Source organism: Malurus melanocephalus, unplaced genomic scaffold (genome assembly GCF_030028575.1).
Source record: "Malurus melanocephalus ecotype Western Australia unplaced genomic scaffold, MMel_1.1 scaffold_34, whole genome shotgun sequence".
Lineage (NCBI taxonomy): Eukaryota > Metazoa > Chordata > Aves > Passeriformes > Maluridae > Malurus > Malurus melanocephalus.
This window is the reverse complement of record NW_026623266.1, coordinates 3,428,902-3,443,925: the sequence shown is the minus strand read 5'-3', so window position 1 is coordinate 3,443,925 and position 15,024 is coordinate 3,428,902. Positions and strand designations below refer to the sequence as shown.

General features: G+C 44.7%; 1 protein-coding gene across 3 annotated transcripts in view; it reads right to left on the bottom strand.

Annotated features, from left to right (window-relative positions):
* The window catches only part of NARS2 (asparaginyl-tRNA synthetase 2, mitochondrial), a 47,673-nt gene extending 35,534 nt beyond the window's left edge, over positions 1-12,139 (bottom strand). For all 3 annotated transcript variants that reach the window (XM_057364073.1, XM_057364071.1, XM_057364074.1), the window contains exons 1-5: positions 12,002-12,139; positions 9,820-9,929; positions 8,858-8,978; positions 8,043-8,183; positions 4,699-4,779 (exon numbers count right to left, since the gene is read on the bottom strand). In XM_057364073.1, the coding sequence (XP_057220056.1) occupies positions 4,699-4,779; positions 8,043-8,183; positions 8,858-8,978; positions 9,820-9,929; positions 12,002-12,124 (576 nt within the window). In that variant the 5' untranslated portion in view covers positions 12,125-12,139. The remainder of the gene's footprint in view (positions 1-4,698; positions 4,780-8,042; positions 8,184-8,857; positions 8,979-9,819; positions 9,930-12,001) is intronic.
* Between the last annotated feature and the right edge of the window lie 2,885 nt (positions 12,140-15,024).

Here is a 15,024-nt window from a genome sequence, read left to right as displayed (position 1 = left end):
GATGTCAGTCTTGTATTAACTTTTCCTTGAGGCAATTAGCTTCAGGAGAGTACAAACCATTTGATTCTGTCTTACATTCTGTGAAAGCCAAAAGCATGAAAGGATCAGAGGAGACTTGAAAAGCTCATAGAAATCATTGCTGTAACTCCAGTCAAGGCCCATACCACCACGCTGCTGCAGTTTCCCAGCAACACATTTTTAATCCAGATTTGCCCTCTGTGACACCCTATTATAAATATGATGGGATGTTCCTTTTTAGACAACCCCAGCACAATTCCTKATTTCCAAGAAGTCCTCCTTGCAATTCCAGTCCTAATTCTGATCAGCTGGACTTACACTGAGCAATAACAGCTGGTTCTGCTGAGACAAACATCTCATAAATATGTGCTGGAATGAATAACATCTCATAAATACGGGCTGGACAGGCGGATATGAATCAGGTACAAACGAGCAGAAACTGGGAGAGCTAGAACATGAAAAAGCAAGCCCTCCCTCATCTCAGGTCCAGCTTACCCTGATCCCTGCTGAGCACATCTCTGAAGTCCCAGTCTCTGAGGGACTGGCTGCCWCCCAGGCTGTCACACATCTCCAAAAGGGAAAACACCTGACACACACTAATACTGTTGAATTTCACTATGATTCTCCCAGCAGATCCCAGCTGGTGCTGACAAGGACATTTTTTAGTAGCACCAAAGGGAGGGTAGGAGTAAGTTTCTGTATCTTCAGCAGCAGGTACATATTTCTGGTGCCACAGCTGGCACAGCCATAAACTTGCACCTTCGGGAATCTAAAAACTTTGACATTCACTCCCGTGAGTAAGGGGCAAAAAATCCCCACAAGCCCAACACTATACAATCTCCAGAAGCACTTTAGAGAAGAACTATACCTGGATAGCTCTTCAGGTTTACAGATAAATATCCTTTCAGGTAATGAAATGGCCTGATCCAGATGCTGGGTTCAGCCAAACAGTATCCACACGCTACGAGGTGTGTGTGTGGGAAGAGACAAGCCTCACACAGAGCACATTTTACCTCTGACGGAGCTGACAAGTAGAGTGCAGCACTCCTTACACGTAGAGAGTGGTCCCAGGAAGGAGTAAGGCCACAGACAAGAAAAATTGAKATCTACTTTAAGGAGCTGTGAATGYRTGATACAGCTGYTGTGCTTTGGAATTCACTGCACGCCAAGTTCTCTTARAAGGCTGCAGCTTGGCAATAGAGGAAGCAGCTGTGGACCCCGCATTGAACCAGCTGCAGTGTCCTGCGCCAGACAGGCTCTTACAGAGCAGCCTCTACCTTCTCCAYGGCAGCTGAGGGTGGCCATACAAAGAAGATTTTCCAGGGAGACAGTGGAAAAGAGAGCAAGAGACTCAGAAAGCACAGAGCCTTCAAAACTGCAGACAGAGTGGGAGGCTACTGAAAATAGTAAGGAACAGACATGCAGCTGGGTCACAAGGACAAGGGTAAGGCAGATTTCTGAAGATGCAGCCCAAGAAGGGGACTGGGTAAAGTTCCTTGTAACATACAAAGCTGCTAAGAATTTTAGACTTCAGAAGATAAAAGGAAAAAAAAAGCACAAGGAAAGAACCTGTGCTGAGGTGGAGATGCTAAACTTTCTGGTATAGAGAAATTATTTTCAGGTTAAAATAAAATCACGAGGGCTATCTGCCCTTGCTGATCTGCATTTTCCCTATGTCAAGAACTACTCTGTCCTGCTTTGGATGATACAGAAACACCACTTTCTCAACAGTCAAAGCTCTCCCAGTGTTCTCAATAAATTTACTTTAAAGAAAGAAGCAAAAACAAGATGCTTCCTCCCTACATGCTTCCACCCAAGGAAAACACTGCCAACAGTGCAGAAATCCACAAGCTGGTGTTGCTGATGTTCTCCATGTGGGTTAAGATCTGCCTAGTTGTATTTTCACAGTTCTGGCAGTTTCTCCACAAAGCTACACTTTTCAGACGTTTTCTCTGGAGTTGCTACCATCTTATGACTTATTTTTTAAAACATCCTCTGCTTACTGCACTCTTTTCACCATTATGGTACTTCATTTTAAAAATGCTTATTTGAACTGATTTGCCCAGAGAGAGAGAATGGATTCTCCCCCACCCCTAGTATGTGAGCATCCCAGCCAAAGCTATGTACAGACTAAGCAGTACACCCAAAACCAAACAAAGATAATGAGGAAGCTGAACATATAAACAAACAYAAATCCTACAGGATTAAGAGATTTAGGAATCAAAGACCATATTTCAAAAAGCCTTTTCATTCTAACTTCAGATACATTTTTGCCCATCTTTTCAAGTCACATGTAAAAACAYATTCCCACTCTCTTCACTTTCCATCATTTCCAAAGAATGCATGGATCAGAGCAGCCATCAGACATTAGTCAGAGGATTAAAACTGTGCCAGTCAGAGAAAATAGCTATTTAAAGGCAATAGTTCACAGTGGGTGCAAAAGCAGCCTCTACTTGGGACTTAAAGGCTATTCCACTAAAGTTTGCAACTTACAGCACCTGCGGCAGGTCAGCTAAACTGGTGAGACTATTAGTTAAAAAAAACAAAAAACCCAAAAGGCAGAAAAAGCCAATCTGTTAACAATCTGTTAATAAGTAGACATAACTACTACAAATTCAGGAGCAATMGGACACCAATTTGCAGCTAGAAGACAGGTCTTAAAACTTAAGGAACAGCATCTAAATATATTTTGAAAATGAAGACTCTAATTTGAAGATTCCATTTGAATTTCATCAATTCCAATCACCAGAATTCTTGGCTCCGGCACAAATACAAGAGGAATTTAKTTTCTCCCTTGGCCTGTTCAAACACTGAATTAAAGGCTAGTTTAAAAAGTGACTGAATACWGCAGACTGGATTGTCTTGAGAGTTGGTTTGGTTAAAAGCACATGAAGATTCTGGGCTCTACTGCAAATACCACACCCTTATTATTATGTCTGACACCCTTCTGTCACTCTTTATGTCTGACAGCCTCACATGCACAGCCCAAGGCAGCCTTAATCTTCGCCACGTTTTCACTGTCAAAAAACAKTGTCACTACTCCAGTGGAGTGAAGTGGTCCCAGGAGGGTAGCAGGTGATCTTAGATCTCTGCTAGCCAGACCAATTCTGAACAGGGCTTTGCAGAAACAGAACTAAGTCCTAAATTAGGCCTGACAATGAAGCAGTACTCAAAGAAGAAACAGGAAACCAGGGAGAACTTCCTCCTTCCCAGCAAATGGGTCTGTGAAGCTCTTTCTTTGTGGCACAGGTCACTTAATGGGCTCTGACTTGGCACTTACAGCACACCTTTCAAGYACAGCTGTAGCTACATTTCTTCAAGACAGGTATTATTTGCACCTCAGAAATCCCCACTGGAGAGGAGCAAAGTATTTGCCTGGAACCATGCATTTAGATAAGATCCAGTTTATACAAGTTTCACACTCACAGTTTAGTACCTCATTCAACATTTGCATCAGGGCTTCTGTCACTACCAGCCACCTACGCTGTAGTCCTGCATCCTCTACAGTTTTCAAGTGGATACAATTTGTACCAAAGACGCAATACACGGTACAGCTGCAAACTGCATAATGTTGCCATCATTAAGTGTCACTTGTTTTCACATCTTAATTTGCATGCAACAGCCTGGAATGAACCTTGGGTAGCATTAAGGCATCTCAATTAAACAGGAACAATTTAGTTTAGCTAATCAACCTTATTGTCCCAGCAAGCAAAAAGCTGAGCCAYGTGTACCGGTCTGGAAGGGAATCATTGGTAGCACAGGTTAGATCTTGAGATCCTGAAGAACGAGTAGACAGAAGCTTTTTCTGTCATGAGGCTGTGCAGAGTGGAAGATACGATCCCACGATCCCACAGCAAGTAAGTGCTACCTCAACAATTTGTCTTTTGCTTGCAGATGAATCACCAGCAAAGCTGGAGCCAATAAGCACAAGTGGCAATGGATGCCACTGTTTGAGACAGAAGAGTGAGCTACAAATATAGAAGTATAAAACGCAGATGGAATTCCGTATGATTCATGAATGTGGGGTCAGAAATCATGAGAAATCGGAAGATTTTAGTGGTTATGGCTGTGTTTCAGTTTCACAGGACGTTCTGACCCATGATGTGAAGTACTTCTTATCATGACAGATTGTGGCAATAATTTGGGGTGGTTATGGGGAGGYTTGACATATTGGGGGAGAATTCTGACATACAACAGAGTAGCTTGAAGGGAGGAACCTGTATACACACACAGGTGAAAAGGAGTTTCAGGTACTGCTGACTTATTTTTTAAGGATTATCTCATGGTGAATTACATTCTTTGTTTCAAAGCTAAGAAATATTTGAGGCTGTCCTGAATGACCCATCCCATCTCTTGGGCTCTTATGATCACATCAGTCTGTTTACTAAGATGTTCCACCTCCCTCTGCTGTTCTTCGTAAATTTTTGCACAGCACCAGGGATAGAACAACCTCATCAGTACAAAAGGTGCTGATTAATGCACTAAATAGCAACAAAATAAAAAAAAGATAATGCATCTGCTTACTAAATTACTARTTGAAGCAAAGGATTGCTATATTAAAAAACTAATCACAGAAGTACATAAAAGGGTTCATAAACATTTCTTCTAACCTTCAATAACAAAGCAAAAGAACTGCTTTGAAAAAAAAAATCAAAACAAACTTTATGCAACCCAACTTACCTCAATTTGAAAGAGCTCCCCAGCACCTTCACAGTCATTGGATGTAATTATCGGAGTATGAATATGCACATATCCATTATCCTGGAACAGACAGAACACCAAAGTTTATAGTCKAAAGATATCAAATATCACCCTCAAGAATGGCCATTAGCCCCCACCCAAGACAGCACATGTAGTCTTTTAGGCAGCTTCTGTCTCACAGGGACAGATGACAAACTGAATGCTAGCATGATTTACAATGATTTACAAACCATGTTTACTACCTGTGCATTTTCCTCCACGTTTCATAACCAAAGGAGATTTATGTCATTACTATCAGTTTTTTTTTTCCAATGGCTTGTTTCCACACCATTCCCTTTTCTTCTGACTCCCTCCAGCATTTTTGGGCAGTGTCAATCAAATTCACCCCTACAACCTCAACACTTTGTTTCTTTCAGCTTTTTGGAAGGCAGTGGTTAAGCGAAGGACACTCTTAGTATTCTTCACTAAAAGAAGTGATCAAATGTGCTGGATGACAGAAATCACACACTGGATGAAAGAGACACCTAAAACCATCCAACCACGATCAAAGTGTCAGTCCTACCTTGCATCTTCTGAGATACTGAAGTCAAACTGATTTTAAGAGACAGGGTATACCCTGGCGATTTCAAGCACACTCATTTGGCACAATTGATCATGCTCTAAGTACCTGCAGAATTACACATTTAGGTAATAGTTCATAAATCCAGCAGAGGCCTCCAAAACGAGGAAGGCTGAACGAAGAAAGAATCCCTGTTCTATGGACTTCTCTGCAGTGCAGCTGTAGGCTTTTAAAACAGCTCCAACCCAATATTCAGCAGATGGATACATCTTAGCTTCACAACTTTTACCAAAATAATGCAATTCAGTCACATGAGAGGTACTGGTCTTTATCACCAGCTAGTTAAAGGGCTAGGAAAACAGGAGTAGTATTTACTGTCCACTCTGAGAATCAAACCAAAATTAATTTGGGACAAAAAGCTCATATGGACATGCAATGCATTTTGTGGGAGTACAGTACACAACCAAGAGGGAGAAAAGTCTTTGCAGTCAGCTCTAGGCTACCTTGGTTACAGGTGCAAAGACCCTGGCTCCTCACTGGGATCCAGCCACTGCATAGATGGGAGTTTTGGATCCAGAACTACTTGCTTTGCCTGGAGTAGGAAGTTTCTGTCTACCGATACAAAACTCAGGTCTGACACAATCCTTTGCATATTCAGAGATCTGCCGGTTACATGGCCTCCCAGCTCCACAATAGATTTTGGAAAATTGCCTCGATTCTTCATACAGAGATAGCAGTTGCTGTAAAGAAGCACATTCCACACAGAAGAGCCCTTACATGCTTTGGAAAGGAATGCAAACTGCACAGATCCGAAATAAGAGAATTCCCTAAAAACCTGTTGGATAATTCCCCTTATAAAAGCTTCTAAAATAATTCAAATTGCATTACTGGTTCTGACAAACCTGGAACTTAATGTGCAAAGTGGAAGCTGCCATTCACAATGCAACTATCTTACTGTGCATAGGAACAATGTTCCTATCCCATATGGACCACAATACTCAGGAGAAGACTTAAAGAGGACATTTTAGCTCTCACATGCAAACCAAAGGCATTTAGCATTAGTCATTTATTTCTGGAAATGAACAGGCTGAAAAGAGAGGTTTTTAAAGTTACAGAGAGTCTTGATAATTTTGAGTGTGTATTCAAAAAGCTCCACTTATTTTCTTCCGCCATTAAGCTCCTTACAGCTTTGCAGAGTTAAAATGCTCCAATTATACTTTTTAGCTATGGTATGTTCTGACACTRTCAAACTGGAAATTGCAATATTCTTGGGATAAGGCAGCTGGCAATTTTAGAAGAATTCCTTCCATTAGAAATGGAGCAAATTGCACACATTCCTGGTGCTAGGAGAGTTCTCATATAAGCATTTGTAAATATCAGGTCTGGGATCAAATCTTATTCCTTAGACCTCATTACTTTTAAAATAACTTTAGTGTAGCTACTGCTGCTGAATTGATGATACATTCTACTTCTTAATACAGGTCTGTTCTTGACCATTGTTAACAGAAAGGTATGTCAGAGCCTGAGCAGGAGTTGATTTAGAGAAGCAACGCCTGAATAAGATGGTTTTTGTAKCTCAGCTGCCTTCCATGTCCAGGTTTGGAAGCACAAATCGTTGTAGGCAGTGCCATCTAGTGGCTCCACACCTGCACAGACTGATGCCCAAAAAGCTGGCTTCTCTCTYAGGAGCAGGCACAATCCCGAAACCAGCAGCTTTACCTGACACAGGMCTTCTAATAGGCTCTTAAAAAAAACAAAAACAAAATTAAACAAAAAACCCACAAAAAACACCCCAACAAAACTCATCCAATTACCATGCAGTTGCACACAGACAATACAATTCTTAGAGCAAGCAAGCCCTCTTTGCAACTACAAGCAATAAAGAGCAGCAAACTTGGAACCAGAAATTCATCTTGATGTTTCTAACCTGTTCCTTGGGCAGCACTAATTACTAAATATGAGCTTTGTCATCAGAATGTTCTGGACATGATTTTACTCAAACAAAAGCCATCTTATCTTAACTAAAACATGTTTATTTCTAGGAAGAGTTTTAAAGAAGAGCCCAGGTGCGTTAGAGGACTTGCTACCTCTCTTTCTCTACTCACACAAAGAATTGCATGGCCTCTATGGGGCATCTGGCATCAGAGTCGATTCACTAGTCCCTTGCCTGCACAAAGCCTGTGCTGTGCYCACAGCTTGAGTGACACATTCAGAAAACACAGGTGGCTCCCATCCATCAGTTCGAAATGCATCAGGAGTCTCCTGATCTCAACTAATCTCAACTGAGATTAACTCAGTCTCAACTGATTAACTGAATCTCAACTGATCTCAGCATCCACAGAAATTTGTACTGCAATATGAGAAAGGCAAGAGCTGAGAATAACAWGAAACTCTGAGTCAGTTTGTGCTCCTGTATCACAGATTTTTCTACGTGGGAGGAGGTTTCTGTCCARGGACCGTAAGGTCACTGCAGAGGATGGTTAAACAAGTCCACATTATGYTGTGTTCCAGAGACCACACACTTGCAGGCAGTTACACTGCAACTCAGTGAAAGGGATAAATAACATGAAATAGGTGGAAAGACTCTGCCTGAGCACAAGGAACAGTCTGGCCAAGGCCCAGCCAGGCCCAGGCCTGGAAAGAAAACCACCGTGTCTAAAATCCATGCCCTGCAGGCAAGATGTCCTACTCTTTCCCTCCTAACCTGCTCCCTAAAGCCAGCCTGGGGGGCTCCACACATGAGGCTTGGTACAGAAGGGACTACCTGGAAGAAGGAATGGATGCCTGCAGTGGCTTCACTGCGGATTCGCAGGAGGGAGCCCAGGGTGTTGTTCCTGCACCGCAGGTGAGGGAACTGTCGGACATACTCCAGTGGGTGYCTCTCCTTCATCTTCAGGGGAAATGACTGGAAACACAAGGAAATCAAAATAAGAGGATGAGAACTTGGGAATCAATGCGGTTTTATTGCTATTCACAGAATGCCATCTCTGCTAAAACTCAAGCACCATTACAGAGCACAGAAGAACTAGATGCTTTTGACTATCTTTTCTGKTTATTTTATGAATTTTATAATGATTACAGCAGGGCAAGAGCCATGAACACAAAAGAAGGTACTAGCACTCTAAAATGCTCCACCTTTTGGATGTTGAGCCCCCTGAAATCCAGCTGTTCACCTCACTGCTACAACAAGCAAGCTGCTTCTGAATGTGCCTGTGGCAGATACGGCTCTTGCAGCTGCACAACCTGGAGTGTCTTGCCAGTTGCACTGTTTCTCCAATTCATAACCCAGCCAAAATTACCAGGTAATCCACCTGCACAGGTAAGTGCTTCAGGGTGGGACAAAGGCAAACTCTTGACTGTCAGCCTGTGCATATTTTCCATGGAGAAATGACTCTATCCCAGAAATGAGCTTTCATGGTGATCCCATGTTTCTCCTTTGATGCACCCGACAGACACTGCTGACAAATCGAAGTCTGCAGGACCACTCAGAAAAAACAGTTTCAAGCATGCTCTGCTGGATACTTGGACCTTTGAAAATCCATTTCCAGCAGTCCTACCCCTCCTGCTGCAGTGACATACCCAAATATCACAAGGTCCCACTACATGAATGGTTTCAGCCTGCAGCTCCATGTTTTGCATCTTGTGAGGACTTTTGACAAGCTTCCCTTGCACTTCCACTGCGCTTCCAAAAGTCAGGTCTCTAAGAAACCAAGAAAAAAAACAAGCTTAACTAGGTGCTGATACCACTACATTCAGAAGGGAGATTCCTGTCAATTTAGCTGGATCACTTGAGATCACAGGAGATGCTGTAGCCACAGAGMTTAACTGATGAAAAGTTATTAAATGAAGAGGTGGGAATGTGAAGATTCACAAAGCTATAGAGGAATTTAGGACAAGGCAGGAATGTTGGACAAGTGAGGGGAAAAGTGTCACGTTTTTATTAGAAAGGGCTYTTGGTAGGGACAAATGAGGTTTATAGGCAGGGACAAATGAGGKTTAAAAATCTTTTATAAGTCCAGTTACACACAGAAGGTTCCTGGATCATCCCAAAACTCCCAACCTTAGCCTAATGAACAACTGAGAGTAACGAACAAAAAACAAGAGCATTATTTTATTATAATAGAACAAACATGCCTACCCAGGGGTTATGCCTACTGTGCCAGCCYTTCAGTTGTTTCACAAAGAGCAACAGCACCTTCCAGAAGGCGACAGTTTTCCCTGGCTACCTTGTGTGATTTCCAAGCAATTCCAACAGCAATTCCAAAAACAGCAGTGCTACAACTACTAAGAAAATAAGGTCCAAATTAATCTCCTAGGATTAATCAAGAGATCCACAGGGCCTCACCTAACTGCAGACAGAGTAGTCTGACACTCTCCCTTCCTAAAGGTGCATCCATAGACCACAGACTGTGGTAGTGCCTTTCCTRTCAGGGCAGGCGCCAGAGGCTGGTGAGTCCCTGGCACAGGAAAGGAGGCCTGAGCAGAGTCCTCAAAGCACTGCTCAACACGTGTATTTCTCCAGTTATTTCAAACAGACCAACCTCTTTTCCAGGCTAGGATCAGCAACCACCTGGAGGTTTTCCAGAGAACTCCCATCATTTATGTGCAGGAACAGAACTTCCTTCTGGGATCGGACAGAGCGGACCCAGCCCTAGAAGTAAAAGAAAAAGAGATCTGGTATTGCTTGACAGGAATGCTGTGTAGTCATGCTCTTCTTCCAGCTGAGATGGACACACCACTTCAGGCCTATTTCAGCTTCTTCCTGAAACCAAAGTAACTGTTTCTTTAGAGGCAAAAATTAATAGTAATAAAAAATAAAAGAGAAGAAAAGTCAGCGTTAAGTTCTTCTGCAGACTTCAAAGCAGAGACGAACAAATCCTTAGGCAGAGACATCCTTCTGAGGCAGTCTCTTCCTGAGTACAGCAAGGATGAACAAKATGTACCTGCATCTTTGGGGAGATGAGAATACAGAAAGCAATAAAGTACTTTGAAGTTGTGTTTTGGCAAAGTACACATTCTTATTAGTGATGTCCCTTCCAAACTCTTCTTWCTAAAACAGGAGAAACCAGTAATGYACTGTTCTTCATTACAATAGACTCAMGACTGTTCTTTTTGGCTCAATTTTGTTGCTGTATTCCTGTAGAAAGGTTCCAATCTTTCAAATCTTCAAATCTTTTCACTAGCTGTTAACGTGCCCTGAACTGCTGGACTACTAAAACAATGATCAAGCCAACAGATTCATGTGAAAAACTACGTATTCATGCAGAACAAAAATACAATTACTGCCTTGGATGTTTCTCCTTACACCTCAAAATAAACACTGCTTCACTGTGCCCATGGGAAAAAAAAAAAAGATATTAAGAAAAAAATTTAAAAATACTTTGTCCAGTTTCATGAAAAGAATTAAATTAGTACCTCCTACGACACCTCCTGCCGCCCCACGTCATGAAAAGAATTAAATTAGTAACATTGCTGCTGCAGCAATGTTTTGACCACTTCACACTTTACCAGAATGAATGAGCAATGAAAGTGACAATCCTAACTCTGACTAGATTGCACATTCCAACAACCTGGCCATAATAAGGTCAGATTTAAACCAGACCAGATTCCTAGCCCATTTTAATACAAAACCCCCGCATTTTGCCACCACAGAAGAAGAGCAAAGCAGCAAGGGTCTGGAGGACAGGGAAGGGAGAGGAATAGCAGTATTGCAAATTTTAGCGTAAGTTTATTCCAGCTTGTTATTCATCAAACTATATCTGAAAAGAACCTATACTGGATGAGCTTCTTCCTACCCGATTAGGCTTCACCTACGTGTGAGCAGGAATAGCAGTGCTACAACCTTGTTCTGGGGTCAGCAGAATCATAGAAAGACTTGAATTAAAAGGGACCTTAAAGGTCACCTAGTTAACCTCGCTGTCATGGGTAGGGACAGCTTCCACTAGACCAGGCTGCTCCAAGCCCCATCCTGAATGCTTCCAGGGATGGGGTAGCTACATCTTGTCTAGGCAACGTGTGCCAATGCCTTATCACTCTTTATAAGAAATTTCTTTCTTATAAAACTAAATCTATCCTATTTCAGCTTTGTTTAAAATTGTTACCAAGTACCCCAGTCCTTTTCACATTCATCCAGAAATACTGACAACTGCACAGTTCTCCATTCAAACAGGGATTGTGTGTGTGCAACCTCTGCTCTGCGAGTTTGAAATACCAGAAACCAGGGGAATACACAATCCTACAGCACGGAAAAGCACTCCATAGCTGAAAAGCCCATTAATYCCAGGCTACCTTTGTTCACAACAAGAACCGAATGCAAATGTCAGTGTCAGTGTTATCGATGGTTCTAAGCACACTGCTCTAAAGCAGGATGTACGYGACACAAGATCTATGAAACAACAGCACAGAGGCAACGGCTCGCTCTCCGGAACAGAACAGGTGATAAAGCCAACGCTGTGGAGAGCACATTCAGCACAACCCATCACACTGACAGCACTTCTCTGCATGTGCCTAGCGATTCCAAAGCTTCGCTGTCTCCAACAACAGCGAACTGAGCACACAGCCAGAGATCATACGGGGAGGCTCTGCACGAGTGCACAAAGAGATCTGGGAGTCCAGTGCCAGCTCTGCTGGGCTCCCACATTTCCCTCCCTGAAGCACGGGCGTGGGCCGCACCCCTCCAGGCCCTCCCTCCGTCTCCGGGCCGGGCACACCCCGGGCACACACCTGCACTCTGACCGCGTCCGCCGGCTCCCGCGCCCCCAGCGCCTCGCGCACCCGCAGCCGCACGGCCCGCGGCAGGGAGGCACAGCGGCGGAGGGCCTGCCACCCGCCCCGGGCCCCCAGCATGACGAGCCCCGGCGGACCCGCTCCCCCGGACCCCCGGCCCGAGCCCGCCGCCCCCTCTCCTCTCCGCTCCCGCACGGGCCCACGTGAATCGGCGCACCAATGCCGCCCCACGTGACCGCCCGCCAGCCAATGGTCGCTCGGACTGCCCCCGCCAGCCAATCGGAACAGAATGCGCAGCTCAGCCCGCCCCTTCCGCCGCCTCGGCGCAGAGGCCTTTGGGAAATGTAGTTCCTCATGTGATGAGTCGGGTCCCCGCGGGACATGTGGGCGTGGATGTCCGCGAGTGGGGGAAAGGATGCTCCAAGGTCCCGAGAGGGGTCCCATGTTGGGACACAAGGGATCCCCGTGGCGGGGATGAGAGATGCTACTGTTCTCTGGGACGACCTCAGCGACAGCGCGGTCTGGGGACGTTCAGCCACTCTCTGTCTCCCTGGGCTTCTCTCAGGGACGGTAGCCCCTCGACATTCCTCGCTTTTCCTGATAAGCAACGCCGGACTCAGCTCTGCTCTGCAGGTTTTGCCGAGGAATAAACTCTTTCTCCTGTCTCTTTTTCAGGCTTGCGCCCTGCTGTCCTTCCAGCTCCTCTGGGTGGCAGGTGAGGAGCAGCGACCAGCCCTGTGGGAATGACTTAGCAATACTGGTGGGATAAAAATTGAACATGACCCAGCAATGTGCATTTGCAGCCCAGAAAGCCAGTTGTATCCCGGGCTCCATCCAAAGCAGTGGTACATCAGGGCAAGGGAGGGGATTCTGCCTCCATGTCTTTGTGAGACGCCACTGAGAGCATCAGTTCTGGGGTCCTCAGCACTGGAAACATGGACCTATTGGAGTGAGTTCAGAGGAGGCCACAGAGGTGATCAGAGAGCTGGAGCACCTTTGCCATGGAGACAGGCTGAGGGAGTTGGAGCTGCTCAGCACGGAGAAAAGAAGGCTTCTTCCTTACTGYAGCCTTTCCAAACTTTAAGAGGACTTATAAAAAAAGAGAAACTGTCAGTGCAAAGATAAGGGACAATGGTTTTAAAATGAAAAAAAAAATGTAGATTTAGGTTGCACATGAGKAAGAAATCCTCTATGGGGAGGGTGGTGAGGCATTGGTGCAAAGAAGCCCTGGCTGCCCCAACCTTAAAATTCAAGGCTGGGTTGGATGGGTCTTGGAGAAGCCTGGTCTAATGGAAGAGGCCCCTACCCATGGCAGAAACATTGAAATGAGATGATATTTAAATGTCCCTTTCTAAAYCTAAAACATTCTGTGATTCTATGAAATGTGTAAAGTCAGTGCTGCTTCCCTACACAGCCCAATCTTTGCTGCTCTGTTTGGCTGTTTCATGCCTGTCTCTATTTTCCAGTGTCACTGCAGGAAGGCAGCAGCTGAGCATGCCTGCTGTGCTTGTGGTCAGAGGTTGTCTCATTGCTGTGCTTTGATCATTGGAGCACTGGGGGTGACACAAGGGCCAGCAGCAGTGGGATGCCCCAGGGCCAGGAGGTKCAGGGAGGCAGCTTTGGTAGTGACACTGCTTGTAGGGGGACAAATCCCTGCTTCACTGTTAAGTCCCAGGTAAGAAAGGAATTGCTGGCCAGAGACCACATTTAAAAGAAACAACCTGGGCTCATAGGAAGGAGAGAGGAAAACTTTATAGATGCCCGGTTTCAACTTTCCCATGTGATTCTTTTTATCTGTGTGTGAAAAGCTTCTTGTCCTCAAAGTCCAATGCTGCTTGCCAGGGCATTCTTTCACCTCTGCTTTTGCTCCCAGTAAGCCAATATCCTCACCCCTGGCTCTCAGTCTTGACCTGAGCTCTGACCTGCCTTGAAATGCCATCCTGAGGAGTTAGAGCTGCAGAACAAGGGCATGAAATAACCAGGTGGATGAGAAAGACACTGAGAGGTAGGACAGGAGACCTCAGGGGTGGGGTAGAGGGAGGGATAGAAGCTCATCCTCAGGCAGCAAKGACAGCTTGTCCAGTATCTGTCCTCCGTGCCACTGCAAAATTAATTTTATTTTAATSCCAATCCCCATTCCATCCAGTAAGGGCCAGCACTGAGCTTTGCTGTTGGTACATTGTGATGTGGTTTCTTAGAGAATCACAGTGCAAGAAGGAGCTGGTGCTGCAGTGTCAGGCAGAGATACAGAAGGTAAATTGGTAGGAAATTAGGACTCTGTCATTAAGAGAACTCCTGGCTTAATGTGAGAATTAAACATGTACATAATGACTACTCAGCACATGTTACGTGTTCTCTGTGCCTGGTCACAGATGGTGCATTTACTACTGCTCTCAGCTATAGGTTCTTTTCTCCTGTTCTGCCATTCTGCCCAGAATATTTTTTCCAGCRTTACTTGACTCATAAAACCCTCTCCAGGCCAGACAAACAATTAATTTAAGGAAGAATTGGAGGGTAGCACCAGTGACGTGTCTAAACACACCAGGAAAGGGGTCTTTCCCCTCAGACCCATCTGCTCCAGGACACCTGTGAGTAATTGAAAGAAAGGGCATAASACAGGAAAGTCTGACCTCACATTTTTTGGGGGTTGGACTCAAACTTTTCCCATCCAGCTGAATATCCTTYTGTCTAAAGGCCAAATGGTATCACTATACTTCTGGGAGAAGTGGAGGTGAGACCGTAGTCAAATCTTCTGTTYCTGCTGTCATAAGTGGTGGGGCAATCTCTTTATCTGTAAATGAGGATAGCAGAGTAACAGGGAGAGATCACAAAGKCTGTGGGCCTTGCACAAGGGTGGAACAGAACCATGACACCTTAGTATCACTCCCTCTTCCACCTCTTGCTGTAATAACGGTCACCCATCCTTCACCTGATGAACTATCCTGCCCTCAGTCTTCATGTCCACAGGAATCCCTTAGCCACACATGTCATGGCATAGCTCATGGAAATCCCTTAGCCAC